The 12766-nt window shown below is 45.2% G+C and overlaps 1 protein-coding gene across 4 annotated transcripts in view; it reads right to left on the reverse strand.

The window, feature by feature from the left end:
• HSF1 (heat shock transcription factor 1) overlaps positions 1-12766 on the reverse strand; it is a 72396-nt gene that overhangs the window by 36257 nt on the left and 23373 nt on the right. For all 4 annotated transcript variants that reach the window (XM_037379115.1, XM_037379114.1, XM_037379117.1 and 1 more), the window contains exons 3-4: positions 8893-9029; positions 6872-6996 (exon numbers count right to left, since the gene is read on the reverse strand). In XM_037379115.1, the coding sequence (XP_037235012.1) occupies positions 6872-6996; positions 8893-9029 (262 nt within the window). The remainder of the gene's footprint in view (positions 1-6871; positions 6997-8892; positions 9030-12766) is intronic.

Genomic DNA, 12766 nt, shown 5'->3' on the forward strand with positions numbered 1-12766 from the left:
GGAGGGAGAGCACAGGAGCTGTACAAGCACAAGTTGTGCAGCCAGAGCCTTGGTGCACCAGCTCTGGCAAGGCTTGCAGCATGAGCTGGTCACCACTGGTCTTCATGTTTGGAAAAAGCAAGCGTTCAAGCTGCAGGGTCTTTCAGCCACCGTGACCCTCAAGGTGCCCATGCGACGTCAGGCTGCAGGACTGCCAGCCTGCAGGGTGACAGTTTCTAAGAATCGCTTCTACACTGGACTTGCATGAGAGACCATGACTTAGAAAATAGGAAATCTAAAGGGGTGCGTTAGAGTAAACTGTTCAAAGTCAAGTACAAAACCAAAACCCAGGGCCTCACTGCGACTTACTCCGCCCGCACAGGAACGCCCGAAGGGGTTGTCTTTATATGCTCCAATAAATTTCACTTCATGATAAAGGAGGGGTGGTGGGTGTAAGGGGAGCAACAATCAGCACAAGAAGCCATTTTCAAACGGCGAACTATCTGAAAAGTAGCTGAGAGTAACAGCGGAGTATAACCAAGCACAGCGATGCAGTTTCCACCTCGACTCCAGATCGAGCAGGAGGGGATGGAAGCTCGGCAGCAGCACCTGTGCCAGAATGGAAAGTGACACCTTGTTTCTTTAGCAAGGGGCAAGGGGACCCCAGGCTTGATGTTCCCCAGAATGAGATCTGCTCTTTTTGCACATCTTTCTCCATGAGGTAATTAAAAGGACAAAGAAATCGTGATGCAATGTGACCCTTAACTCTAAAAGCCAGAAAGGTGGGAGGCCATGAAGAGCATTACAACCTTCCCTAAAGCTCATGGCCATTTCAGACACTTGTTTCACCTGTAGCTTGTTTGCCTTTTCTTTTGGGGAAATAAATAAATAAAAAAAATAAACCACTCCAGAGGCCCATAAAATACCTGGAAGAAGACAAGGGACTCTGTTTTCCAGGAGAAGCAAAAAAACCCACCCTAAAACTAACAAGAAAACCCCCAGAATACATCAAGCTAAAGAGCACAGAAGTGCAGACTAACCAAACCTAAACAGGTGAGATTCCCCCACGCTCCAGGGAAGTGACGTCCTCGCTCTCCAAGCCTCAGCCCCTCAGGAGCACTATCCAGTTCTGCTGAAGGAGCTGCTGACAAGGAAGAATAAATATTTTCATACCCAAAGTTCAGTTTATCTACTTTCCATCATTTGCTGCCAGTGCCAGAGACTGACAGCAAATTATCCAGACACACATTATTACATGACAGCCGAGACGCCTTTGCCTGTATTCCTTAGTCTTTCAGGCAGACTTTTTGAGCTAAGCTGTGTCAATACCAAAAGATTTGAGAAGGTCTGTTCACAGCTGTGCAATAAAAAGACATTTACTGTGAGCATTATATTGGATGTGCCAAAGATGATATCCAATTTAAACCAGTAAAAATCCACAGAACAGCTTTCCCCCTACTAGTTTCAACCCATATGCATTTTCAATATGCTCTAAAGATCTTACTTTGACAGAAGACAAGCCGTGACCATAAACTTTTTTTATGCCAACAAAGCAGCTTATTATAAATTACACCTGGTGTGTTTAGCTAAAGTGGAGCCCCTTCCCTGATCAAAATACACCTTTAGATAGGGGGAAAAAAATAAATAAATAATGGAATTAAGAACGGAGTGTTTCAGGCACTAAGATACAGCTTTATACTTCTGGCAGCCTTTGGAGATGACTGTCACTTTCAGGTAATACAAACCACCTGTAATTTCCCACCATAACCATGCAGAGACACCTCACCAGATGCATGAGGCAGATGTCAGACCAAGGCTGAGCACATCAGAGCCCTTTGTTGTAGGAGTATGATTGCACAGATGAAGACGACCTAGATTACAGACCCTCTCTCAGCTGCCACCTGTATAACGGGAACAACTCCCTGTTTCCACTGGTGTTTCCGTGCCACACTGAATCCAGCAGAATTTCACAGGAGTGACTCTCACGCTGCAGTTAAAGTGCGGGTCTCCTCTACAGCGGAGCAAACCTCTACTCAGATTCCAGTTCAACACGGAGAGCAAAGTCACATTTACAGTCGGCTCATGTTGCTGCCTGCTAACATAGCCTGTTCAAGGGGAAAAGTCTTGCAACTGGATTCCACAAAAATCTGGAAGATGGGTACAAGTCTATCTGCGAGGGGGAAAGAGAAGAGCACTAGAAAGATACCAGATACCAAAATCTTCCCAGTGCATACTTTGTGGCATCAGATTTTCGTGCTGACCCCCCGCCCCAGAACACTACAATCATCTGTCTGATGATCAGCCACAGCACTAACATGTGTTCGCTCCTGCTTCAGGTCCCACAGCTCTGCTGAAATGGAGAATCATAAAATCACATTTTTAGTGGTGAAGAAATCGACCACAGCCTTCCAAATACTATTCAAATACTTCTTTTCACTTGAGAGCACAGACCATATTGCTAATCTGACTTGACCTATTTTCACCTCCATCACTGCACGAAAAATACTCAGGCTACCATTCCTCAGATGGAATTACCTCCAGAGGTGCAAATCAGCGTTCATTCACCTTCCTTTTTCAGTAAAGGAGGCTGAGCTCCTTCAGTCACTCGTTACTCAGCAAGTTTTCTATTATTTTAGTCATTTGTGTTTCTGTTCCTGAAGTTTGCTCAATGATTCAGCACTCATACGCTGCTGGTACAAGCGTGAGACACACTCCTCTGGCTGTGGTCAGACCTATGTCTTTTACAAACCAACAAGTAACTGAGATCTCTTACATATAGCCATGACCATCCAAAAAAGAATGAATGCAGGGTGGTTTGGTCCTGCTGCAAGCTCATTTTCAAAGCTACCACTCCTTACTCATCGTTACCTTACACCTAGCCCAACAAAGATATGCTGTTTTTTTACAGCAAAGTTAACCTGCTTCTAACTCACAGCTGAAAAACCCACAGACGTTCAGCTGAAGTTCATTTCATGCAAACAACTTCAGCTAATCCGCTCCAGCATTTGAACGCTTGGTGGTTGCTTCTAGGCGCTGGTGTGCAAGACCAGCATGAGGAAGTCTGAACCCTGCCATACCTACTGCTGTGCAGAAAAACTTCAGGCAGTCACCAGTGTTAAACCTCTCCCTCCAAGACCAACACATGCCAGAGCCCGATTGACAGCCGGGCTCCTTACCAAGTCCCAGCCTGCTGCAGGCTGAACCGGGGCTTTTCTCCCCCAGTTCTGCTGCACGTCGGTGGCTGCACAGCACCAGCCACGGTTATTTGTCTGCATTAGCGGCCGATGAAGCAGCATCAGCTCTGTCTGGAAGTTCTGCACCATGACTGAAGTCTCTTCTGTTTCGTGTGGATACAAACAGCTCCTGTATTGAGCCATTAATGTATTTCAAGCCTCTGCACGGGAGGATTAAGAGCCATTATTCCCAGAGCATTTGCGACAGACCTCTGTGCACTTCGTGGTGTGGTTAAGGCAGGAATCCGACAGGATTCTGGCTGCTGCCAGCCGTAGCTGTTCATCGAGAAGCAGCAGCACCACAGGCACAAGCTGAAGGTCTTAATCCCATTTCACCTATGAAATGATGGTAGTTGAGCAGATGCTAAAGGAGGTTTACTGTTGACACCGGTGTGGTGAAGGGGAAGGAGGAGAACCTGGAATAACCCTGCTGTAGAGATGCAACATGATGTAAACCAGCAGGCCCTCAAGAACATTTAAAAAAACACTTGTCAAGAAAACAAGTGACAGTGGTGTGAGGATAAGGACCAGCTGATGCATTGAAGCACTCCACAGATCCAGAACTAAAAAGACCAACCTTAAGTGAATCGGATGTATTATTATTCAAGAAGCAAGAAGAAAAATTTTAACCACAAGTTCCTGAGGAAATGAAGACATGAAAAATGGCTTGCAAACCCTACCCTCCAGAAAAGGAACAGCAATCCGAGTAAGGGGATTCGCTACTAATAACGGAGATGGGGAAAATGAAAGATACTGAAATGTAGACCTAAAAGCTGTGTTTATTGAGAGAGATGAAGAACCTGCAGAAGACTGAAAAAAACCCAGTTACTAAGGGCTGTGAAGGATGGGGAAGTAGCCAGGAAGAATGAAGTATATTTGACTGAGAAGCGGTTGTTATGCTCTCACAAGCTACGGAGAGCTTGCAGCTGGATATTCTAACCCAGAGCCTGTACAGCACTTGCTCGGGTTAAGTCCCCCCAGGCAGCTCAGCCCGGCACCCTGTCAGGGCCGAGGAGTAGTGGTCCCATCGCCCCGCTCCCAGTGCTCCCAGACCTGCTACTGAACCTGCCCTGCTCACTAGTCCCCCAGTCCTTTTCGTTGTTTTCTGTTGTGCTGGCGATGAAAGCAGCTCCTGTGGCAGAGCCCCAGAGCCCAGAGCCGTACAGAGCGGGAGCGCAGGCGGCAGCCAGCACGGCTAAGGGCAGCGGGCTGCTGCTCGGCTGGGACTGCACTTCTTCCAGGCATCAGGCTCAAGATGAACACCTGCTAACAGTCAGTTGCACAACGCTCATAGTTCAGATGAAACATTTAATTCTGATTGTCTTACAGGAGACTATTTACCTGATCAGCCTTCATAAAAGTGCAAACAGCATTTTCTTTAATAATTGGTCAATAACTATCTTCCTAAAAGGAGGGGGGAAGCTCCTCTGCTTTGAGAGAGGCTCTCGGCTATGAGTAGAGCTCAAAGTCCTGCTGTAGGCACTCCACCTAGTGGTTTACAGACCATTTATAATTAATAATGCTAATGTTTGCCTTAGCAAGAGCCAATGGAGCAGCCAGAATGCAGCCTAGAGACCTATCACACATTTGTGAGTGTTCCCATCCTTAATACAGGGGCACAAGCCCCAACACTTAATCTCAAAACATGCCACAGGACTGCAAGAGCCATGGAAATTTAGATGAGCACCATGTGCTGGGACCACAAGACTGGTGGGTGGGTTTAAAGATGGCTCTTGACATTGCTTATGCTCCCTGCAACGGACAGAAAACAAACGTGCAAAAGCAGAAGCCTCCCACACGAACTTCTTGTGATAACGGCTGGGAGCAGAGCTGCCAAAAGGCACGATGCATCAGTGAGTGGCAAACTAATCGTTTCAAGCAGCTGAATGTTCTTCCAGGAAGGCGGAAAAAACAGCTTCCAACCCAGGGACATGCAGGTTCATCCCTGCATGTGGAGTTAACAGTGGGTTCATTACTAATAATACCTGATACAACTTGTACAACTGCTGGAGGACTAAAGAAGACTTTGTTTTGATTTGTTTTCTTTTAGGAAAGGAGTGCAGCTGGCTACAAGCATGTCGAGTACGCTTTGTTAAGGTAGGTTTTTTGGTCATTCAAGGCTGGCTGCAGGAAAGCTTTTCATTCAAAGCCATGTCAGGCAAGTCACTTAACTCACGTGAAAGGGAAACCAGAAAGAGCCACCTCTCTGTCTACAGACCCCTGAAACTGCAGTATTGATAATGGTGCACAAATCTTTTACCTGCTGCCATTTAGCAACAGGTTAGGACAATCTGCTTTTCTTTCTCCCTTTGCAAAGAGCCTGAGGAGAAGCACAGCCTAGAGGTAAGGTTGGGCGCTCATACCTGGGGCAAACAGAAGATGAAAAGAATCATCTAGAATGACCTTGGAGATGAAGCAGGTTCTCTCTCTTCCCATGAACACCAGAGGTGCTAGAGAAGTGATCTGCAAGCACAAGATACAGTAACAAAGTCCAGGAAAAAGGAGGCTCTGGAGCACAGTGTGGAGGCAGTATGGTTCCACTGTGAAATTCCCTTCAAAATTCCCCACCCTGCTCTCCTGCTGCCTCCAGCAAGAATGGAGGGCTGCTTGCTCTGTTTTCCCCAAGACCCAGAACCAAATTCCTTAGAAACAACGGCAGAGATGAAGAAGGGAGGCATAAAATAAACTTCACTAATGTGTGATTCACTGTAATTTGTGGAGAAGTAAACAAGGGGAAAAAAAAAAAAAAAAAAAGAGCTTTAAATCGAGATTTATAAAGGTACCTAAGGGAATCAGACATACACACCCACGTATTCATTGGCCTCAACAAGTAGCTAAAGTTCCAAGTTCTCAGTGAGATTGTATAACCAGCAGATTACACACAGACCCTGCTAACCAGGAGGGCAGCCTGCTCCTGGTGCATCAGGATTAAAGATTCCGATTAGGTGACATTAACTAAATTCCTCTGTATGACCACCATGGGAAAAAGTCACAGAAGGGTGAGCAACAGTGCCCTGATCATCTCTAAAGGTAAGGCAGTATTTATTACCGGGATTCCAGATCACCCATTTTGCCTCCCAACTCCACAGCAAATACTGGGTGAGCAGTATCCAGTGAGAATTTAACTGGGTGCAAGCAAGAAGAGCCTGAGTAAGAATATGGTATTAGAACAGAAGGACAGCAGGTGTTGTCCCAAATGACTTGAACACCCTGGTGCAGCATAAGACAAGACAGAATAGTGGTGATTTGGCGGGGGGAGGGAGGGAATCCCAAGGGAAAAACCCAGCAGGTTTCAGATTGTAACCCCCGTGGCAGGGAAGGAAGCTCCTGAAGCCTTCACAGCCTTACCAACTGATACCTCCTCAGAGCTGTACTCCAAAGAAGCTTGACACCATTTGGGGTCACAGGTCTGGTTGCTGTGACACCAGGTCTTTAATGGGTTTTAATCGCATTCAAAAGATCCTTCCACCACCCCCTCCTTGCCCTACGCAGAAAGCCTCTTAAAGCCCAGGCTATACTCCCAAGACAACTGGAACAGAGAGCAAGCAAGCAGCAGCCAGCCTTCTCTCAGATAATGTCTTAAAAATAACGTGTTCAGAAAAGAAAATCACTGGGCAAACTCTCCTCCATTTTCTGCCACCCCCTACCCACATACATACTGCTTCATGGCTATCAGCTTGGAGTCCATGCTCTCCTGCTTTCCTTTCATCACCTGGATGTCAGTCAGTAACTTGGTTACATTGTCTTGCCGAACCTTTATATCCTCATTCTTTATACTGGATACCTGGAGACAGAAAGGAAGATGTCAGTGATGTTTCCTTCCTACAAAACGATTATTTCAGCTTCAAAGTTGATACTGCAAATAATTCACCTCCCCTCTCTAGACCAACTGCTGCATCCACACCCAAGTGCATTGTGTCAAGGGAATAAAACCGGCCATCTAACTAACAAAGCAGGTTTTCTGCAGGCATATAGCTCTTTGAAAACATCAAATTCTCTCACAGTCTAAAAGCAAAAAAAAAAAGGTTTTTTTTTGGATGAGAAACATAGTGCTTAGGTAAAAGTGAAGGCCCGCACACAAGCTGTTCACCTACGCAAACCTTCAGTTTGGTAATGGACAGAGACACTTACCTATGACAACCCTAAAACTCTAAAACTTTGCAACCACAAAGACCAAGAAGCACGTGCACTGCAGACAGGAAACAAACATTCTCCTCACACACTTTCACAAGTCTCTGCTGCGTGCACTGAACTAAATATCAGGCTTAGCAATTAAGAAAGTCATTAGCTGGTTTGAGAAAGAAAATTGGGAGAAAAAAGGCAGGTGAGCTCACTGCAGCAGAAAGCTCTGCAGGCAGAATGGGAAGCCCCTTCCAGTGATTCCCAAGCAGCAGCCGGTCGCTCGACAGCCTCATCATTTCCACTACTAGTGTTAAAGCAGCTGAGGAGAAGATTCTGAGCAGGCGATTTTATTTTTCTGATAAAATACTCATGAGAAATGACACCTAGGCATGTTTCACAAGAGCTGTACCACGTGAGAAGTCTATGAATCTGCCAACCACTATAGGGGTTAACACATCTCACCTATTCAATAGCAGCTCCTCTCCACTTCACTTGCCAGCAGGTCATATATCTTTAAGATCTCTTTACATCCTTCTAACGCATTTGCCCACTGTGAAAATGTCTAGAGGAACTAAATGCCTCAGTGAAAATGGTACTTACGGTTATTTGAGAGCACCATGGGATAGGCAGAAGAGTGAGCTACTCTCTCTACACATTGCTTTGATTAATATTTGGAAAAGAATGACAAAAACATGTTTCTCCAGCCCACACTTCAGGACTAATAAATTAGCCTGGAAAGTTCATAAGCATTTTTGGAACTCCTGATACCAACTGTCGCTAAAACATGTCTTCGGTACATGTACTGCAATTCTGTGTTTCAAGAAATGGGAGCAGTTGTAAAGCACATCTCTGAGTTTAAAGGGAAAATGTGTAAGTTTATATTTGGGATACACTGGAGGTTAACACATTTTAAAATAATTCAGGCATCTTATCCTTCCTTTTCTTCCTTCCACTACTACATCTAACATGCCTTCATCTGTCTCTGTGTGTACACATTGTGTGTACATGTGTTTCATTCCCTGAAGCATTTTAAGTAAAGACTGCAGCTCAACTAGTGATCACTGTCCCTCCTACTGAAAGGGACAATTGCTCTTCACTCTCTCCAGAGGACACAGCAAACCTCCCTCCATCCAGCTAACCTCAAACAGATGCTGCTTGTTCAGAAAACCAGGAAAAGTATAGTGACTCTTTTTACTGAACTCAGAAAGAATTTGGTTTGCAAGGCCAGAGTGCTGGCTGTTTTCTGGTGGTGGTGTGGGAGAGAGGGGAAGCCTCAAGCAGTGCCATCACGAACCCTAGTGCTGACATTAAGAAAAAGACCCACGAGCAAAAGGGACTGGTACCAGCAACCTGAAGCCAGCTGATTAGCAGGACGGCACTGCAGCTCCTACCTGGGTGACAGGGTAGAGACAGCAAGAAGAGCTGCTGGTGTAAAACAATAATCAACGATGCCGACATCCCTCAACCCTCAGAGCACGCTGCTGCTTTTTGGACTAATCCTCTGTTTTAAAACAGTTTATCTGGAGCTCATCCTGAAAGATCTGTTGCACAAACTTACGCTGGTTACTTTCCTCTTGATGTTCTCCAGGAGATGTTCCTGGCCTCGGATGAAGTACGGATGCTGGAATTCAGTATCATCTTTCTCTGGCTTCACCAATCCTCCCTGCTCAATGTGGACAACCTTTCGAAAGCCATCTGCAAATCAAAGGGGAGAGAATTGGAGAAAAGCTTAACAGGCTAAATATGAACTCAAAAAAGCAGGAACTAGCACGAGTTACCCTTTGTTCGCTTGATGACCTGGTGCTCCACCACCGAGGTATTGCATTCTAACAAATCTCATGCTAAAAATGCTACATGGAAGGAGAAACCCCTCCTCAAAACAACAGACATTCAGACAGTAGCGACTGCTGATCCTCTCTACGTGGCCCAAGCAGCAAGTGGCAGGAGTCCTCTCCAGCCACCACATCCTTCCCCTGCCTCTGCTTCTCCCCCGGAGAGCAAACCCAGGCCACTCAGCTACCTGCCCCGAGCCACAGCTCAACAGATGGCTGAGAAGAGCAGGATCCACTTCTACATCCTAAATACATTTGAAAACCACCTTTTGCTGCTCTTGCAAGACCAACTTTTGCTGATGTTTGGCTGGTAGTGTGGGCCAGCAGGAAGAAATGATGAAATGACTGGATCTAAACCAAAAATCTCAAGTTAACCTTGCCGTTTCCTAATAAAACCCCCTCATTTGCCGGGAACTGTCGTGTTACATGAGTGAGCAGCGTCTTGCCTTGCCTTTTCAATGCAGAGTAAGATAAGGGAAGACATATATTTCAACAAAGCTTTTTTCAAGAACACCACCAAAAAGAGACTCAAACATTTAGCACATGCTCCAGGCAATCCCAGAGGGCTTCTGGTTTATTTATTCAGGGAATAAAATGGTTTCTGAGAGCAATTAGCCATGTACTCAGCAACATACATGATGCAGATAAGGCACCACTGCTTATCATCTGGCATTCTAATGAAAACAGGAGCACCTGGGAGACAAAACCGTGCAAGTGTCCACCAGCACACAATGGGAGATGAGTTATTCCTGCATTTAACTAAACTCTGTTCTCAGTGTCAGTGCCTCCTCACTGCAGCCAACTCACCCTACAGGTCCACGATGTAGCTGGCAGGCCTAGAATAAATTTGCACATTCCAGGGCACTGCAAGCACCCTGATCCTTAACCTGAAAATAAGGAGGAATGTTCTCAGTCAAGGATACCCCAAGGCACAGAAGGCAAGTGACTTTCCCAAGGCTTCTAAGCCTTTCCAGAAAACTTCTTCCTAAATGAGCTGCACAGCACTACAAGGACAGAGCTGACAATCCCTGCTGATGGGGCTAGCAGACATTCAAGTTACCAGTCTACTCACTTTTATACTGAAGCCCCGAATTATTTTATTTTAACCAGTCTACTCCACCTTAAGAAATATAAATCCCCAGCGTTTCTCTCATTCTAATAAGTGATAATTAAAAACATCCTGGCTCCAAAGAATTCCCCAGAACCACAGCGACAAGCACCGCTTTTGTTATTCCTGCAGCAACACAACCTTGTGGTGAGGGTGACGGTGCAATTTCTCTGCTGCACTGGGAAAAGAGAGGCACGGCACGCTGGAAAGTGCTTCCTCAACAGTTCGGGTAGAAGTTATGCACCGAGATCTTCAGGTGTACTTGAAACACCTAAAAGCCACTCAAAAACAGAGTGTAGCGCATCAAAGTATTTTTGGATCTCAGCATTTTTGTAAACAGCTAGGGTAAATCAAGAGTGTTATTTAAGTTCTCAGACCACAGCTGTGGTTTAAAAAAAAATAATAAAAGCTTCCTGCACTTGCAGCAGAAAGTGATTTAGAGAAATTATACGTTATTGTAGTGATATTAGCCAGTTTTCAGTTATTCAAGTCATCCTTAAAAACTAAAGGCCCCGGTCACGAAGCACAGAATGTGCCCCACAGCTATTCAAAGAGCTGGTGTTGAAAGGTAATGAAAATGTCATCCTTTCTAATAACATTGGAATGCTCTCTGCAGCCCACATCTGGAGCATTAAAGTTAATCCCTGATATAACCTCCACGTGAGAGGTGTATGAAAGGCATCCTTTATGTTGCTGCCTATCACAAGAACCCGCAGCCAAAACGTAAATGCAGATCCGTGTGCGCGGGGAGGAAGCCGAGCAGACTGCCGTGAAGCAATGTCTCTGGGATAATCCCAGAACGTTCCTGCTAGCTGGCAGGAAAGAGCAGCTACAAACGCACCCATCAATCTCGAAGCATTTACACAGTCAGCCAGTTCTCGATTTCCTTGTACATCCGAAAGGTAAGAGGAGGATTAAGCAGTATAAGTTTGGAAAGCCAGGACAGGGGGGAGCCATGGAGAAGAAGAATGCTGCCTGATTAGCACAGGGCAAGGAACCAGTGGCACGGAGATACTCGGACCGAACAGCAAAAGCTTCGGGAAGTCCTCCCTTCCTGTACCCAACCTGAAAGTCCAACTGTGATTCAGTTTGCTCATACAGCACCCAGAACAGGCACAGAGGTGTCCTGAGGCAAATTTTCCATCCATGCCCACAGCAGATTCCTTTTTTTGCCTGTGGATGCGCCCAGGAAGGTGACCCAGGCTCAGCACATGCCATCAAACACCAGTTCTGGAAAATTTCATAACCCTTACTCTGGTTTTATAGAGGGACCCACAGCCTGAAAGCTAGCTCGGAGACACTCTTCTTGTTACTGGACTGTCCACCCAGCCAGGATAACGAACTTCCAATTTCCCTGTGAACAGGTACTGCAGAAATACACAACTGTGCTAAACACGAAGTTGATTTGAGAAAAATACAACAAGCTGTACCAGAAGCTAACCAAGCAAATCCCCCCCAAATAAGTTTAGAAAATCATGTTCCATTTTGGGCATCTTTTTCTTCACTATACGTCCTTTAGCAGTCCCTGTTCTTCAGGCAAACACAACAAGCCCCGTGCAGCGACAAACCCTGAATTTACCTTCAAGTTTGGATGTACATCTACCATATCACCCAACTCTAAATTAAATTGAAAACCTCAAACTGCCATCAATTACGTGCCGAGAAAATCCTTTTATAATTCAAGTAAATCAAAGTCTCTGTAATACAGGTTGGGAAGAACAGGATCAATGTTAAAAAAAAAGATTAAGCATAGAAAAAAATATTTATAAGCACCTGAATACTGAAGTTTCATTTACTCATCTTCTAGAAAGCCTAGCTTTCCATCATCTCAACACTGAATCATGCTAGCACGGTAGTGTAACTGAACGTATCAGAAAGATCAAAAAAAAGTGGTTGAGGGCAGGAACTTTGTTTGGAGAACCCAACTCAAGGTCTTAAAAAAATAATACATCTCAGTTCCATTTCTGATCAGAACACGTGGGTTTTTTTCTCAGAAATATTGAATCGCTTGGAAAAAGTGTTGCTAGAAAGAAGTTTCAGCCCTGCCTTAGCTTGGTTTTGGAGATTTATTACTTCTTGCTCCCTGCTTTTTAAAAGAACACCTTGTCACTCAGACATACTTTTGTCCAATCACCTCATTCTGTTCCAGCTCTTCTATCCCTGCAACTGAAAGGAGGAGCTGACACCCAGAATAATGTTATTCCCCCTGCCCTCCCCTACCCTTTTAACATTACGTAGAGTGAGAGGGAACAGACCAGACAGCTTGCTTGCTTCTTCTTACTCCCCCAGTTAAGCAGCAGCCGTTGGAGAGGCAGCCTTTACCTTATTTTATAAACTTTTATATATTTTATAAAATTTTATATATAAAGCATTTTATAAAAAAATGCTCAGGTCGATCCTATTCCAAAGCGTTCCTGGGTATGCGAGCACAGATGTGTGCTTTGGAGGGAACCATCCCCCTCCTCCTTCCAAACACAAGTCAGATGTGGTGA

This window comes from Falco rusticolus, chromosome 3, assembly GCF_015220075.1.
Source record: "Falco rusticolus isolate bFalRus1 chromosome 3, bFalRus1.pri, whole genome shotgun sequence".
Classification (NCBI taxonomy): domain Eukaryota; kingdom Metazoa; phylum Chordata; class Aves; order Falconiformes; family Falconidae; genus Falco; species Falco rusticolus.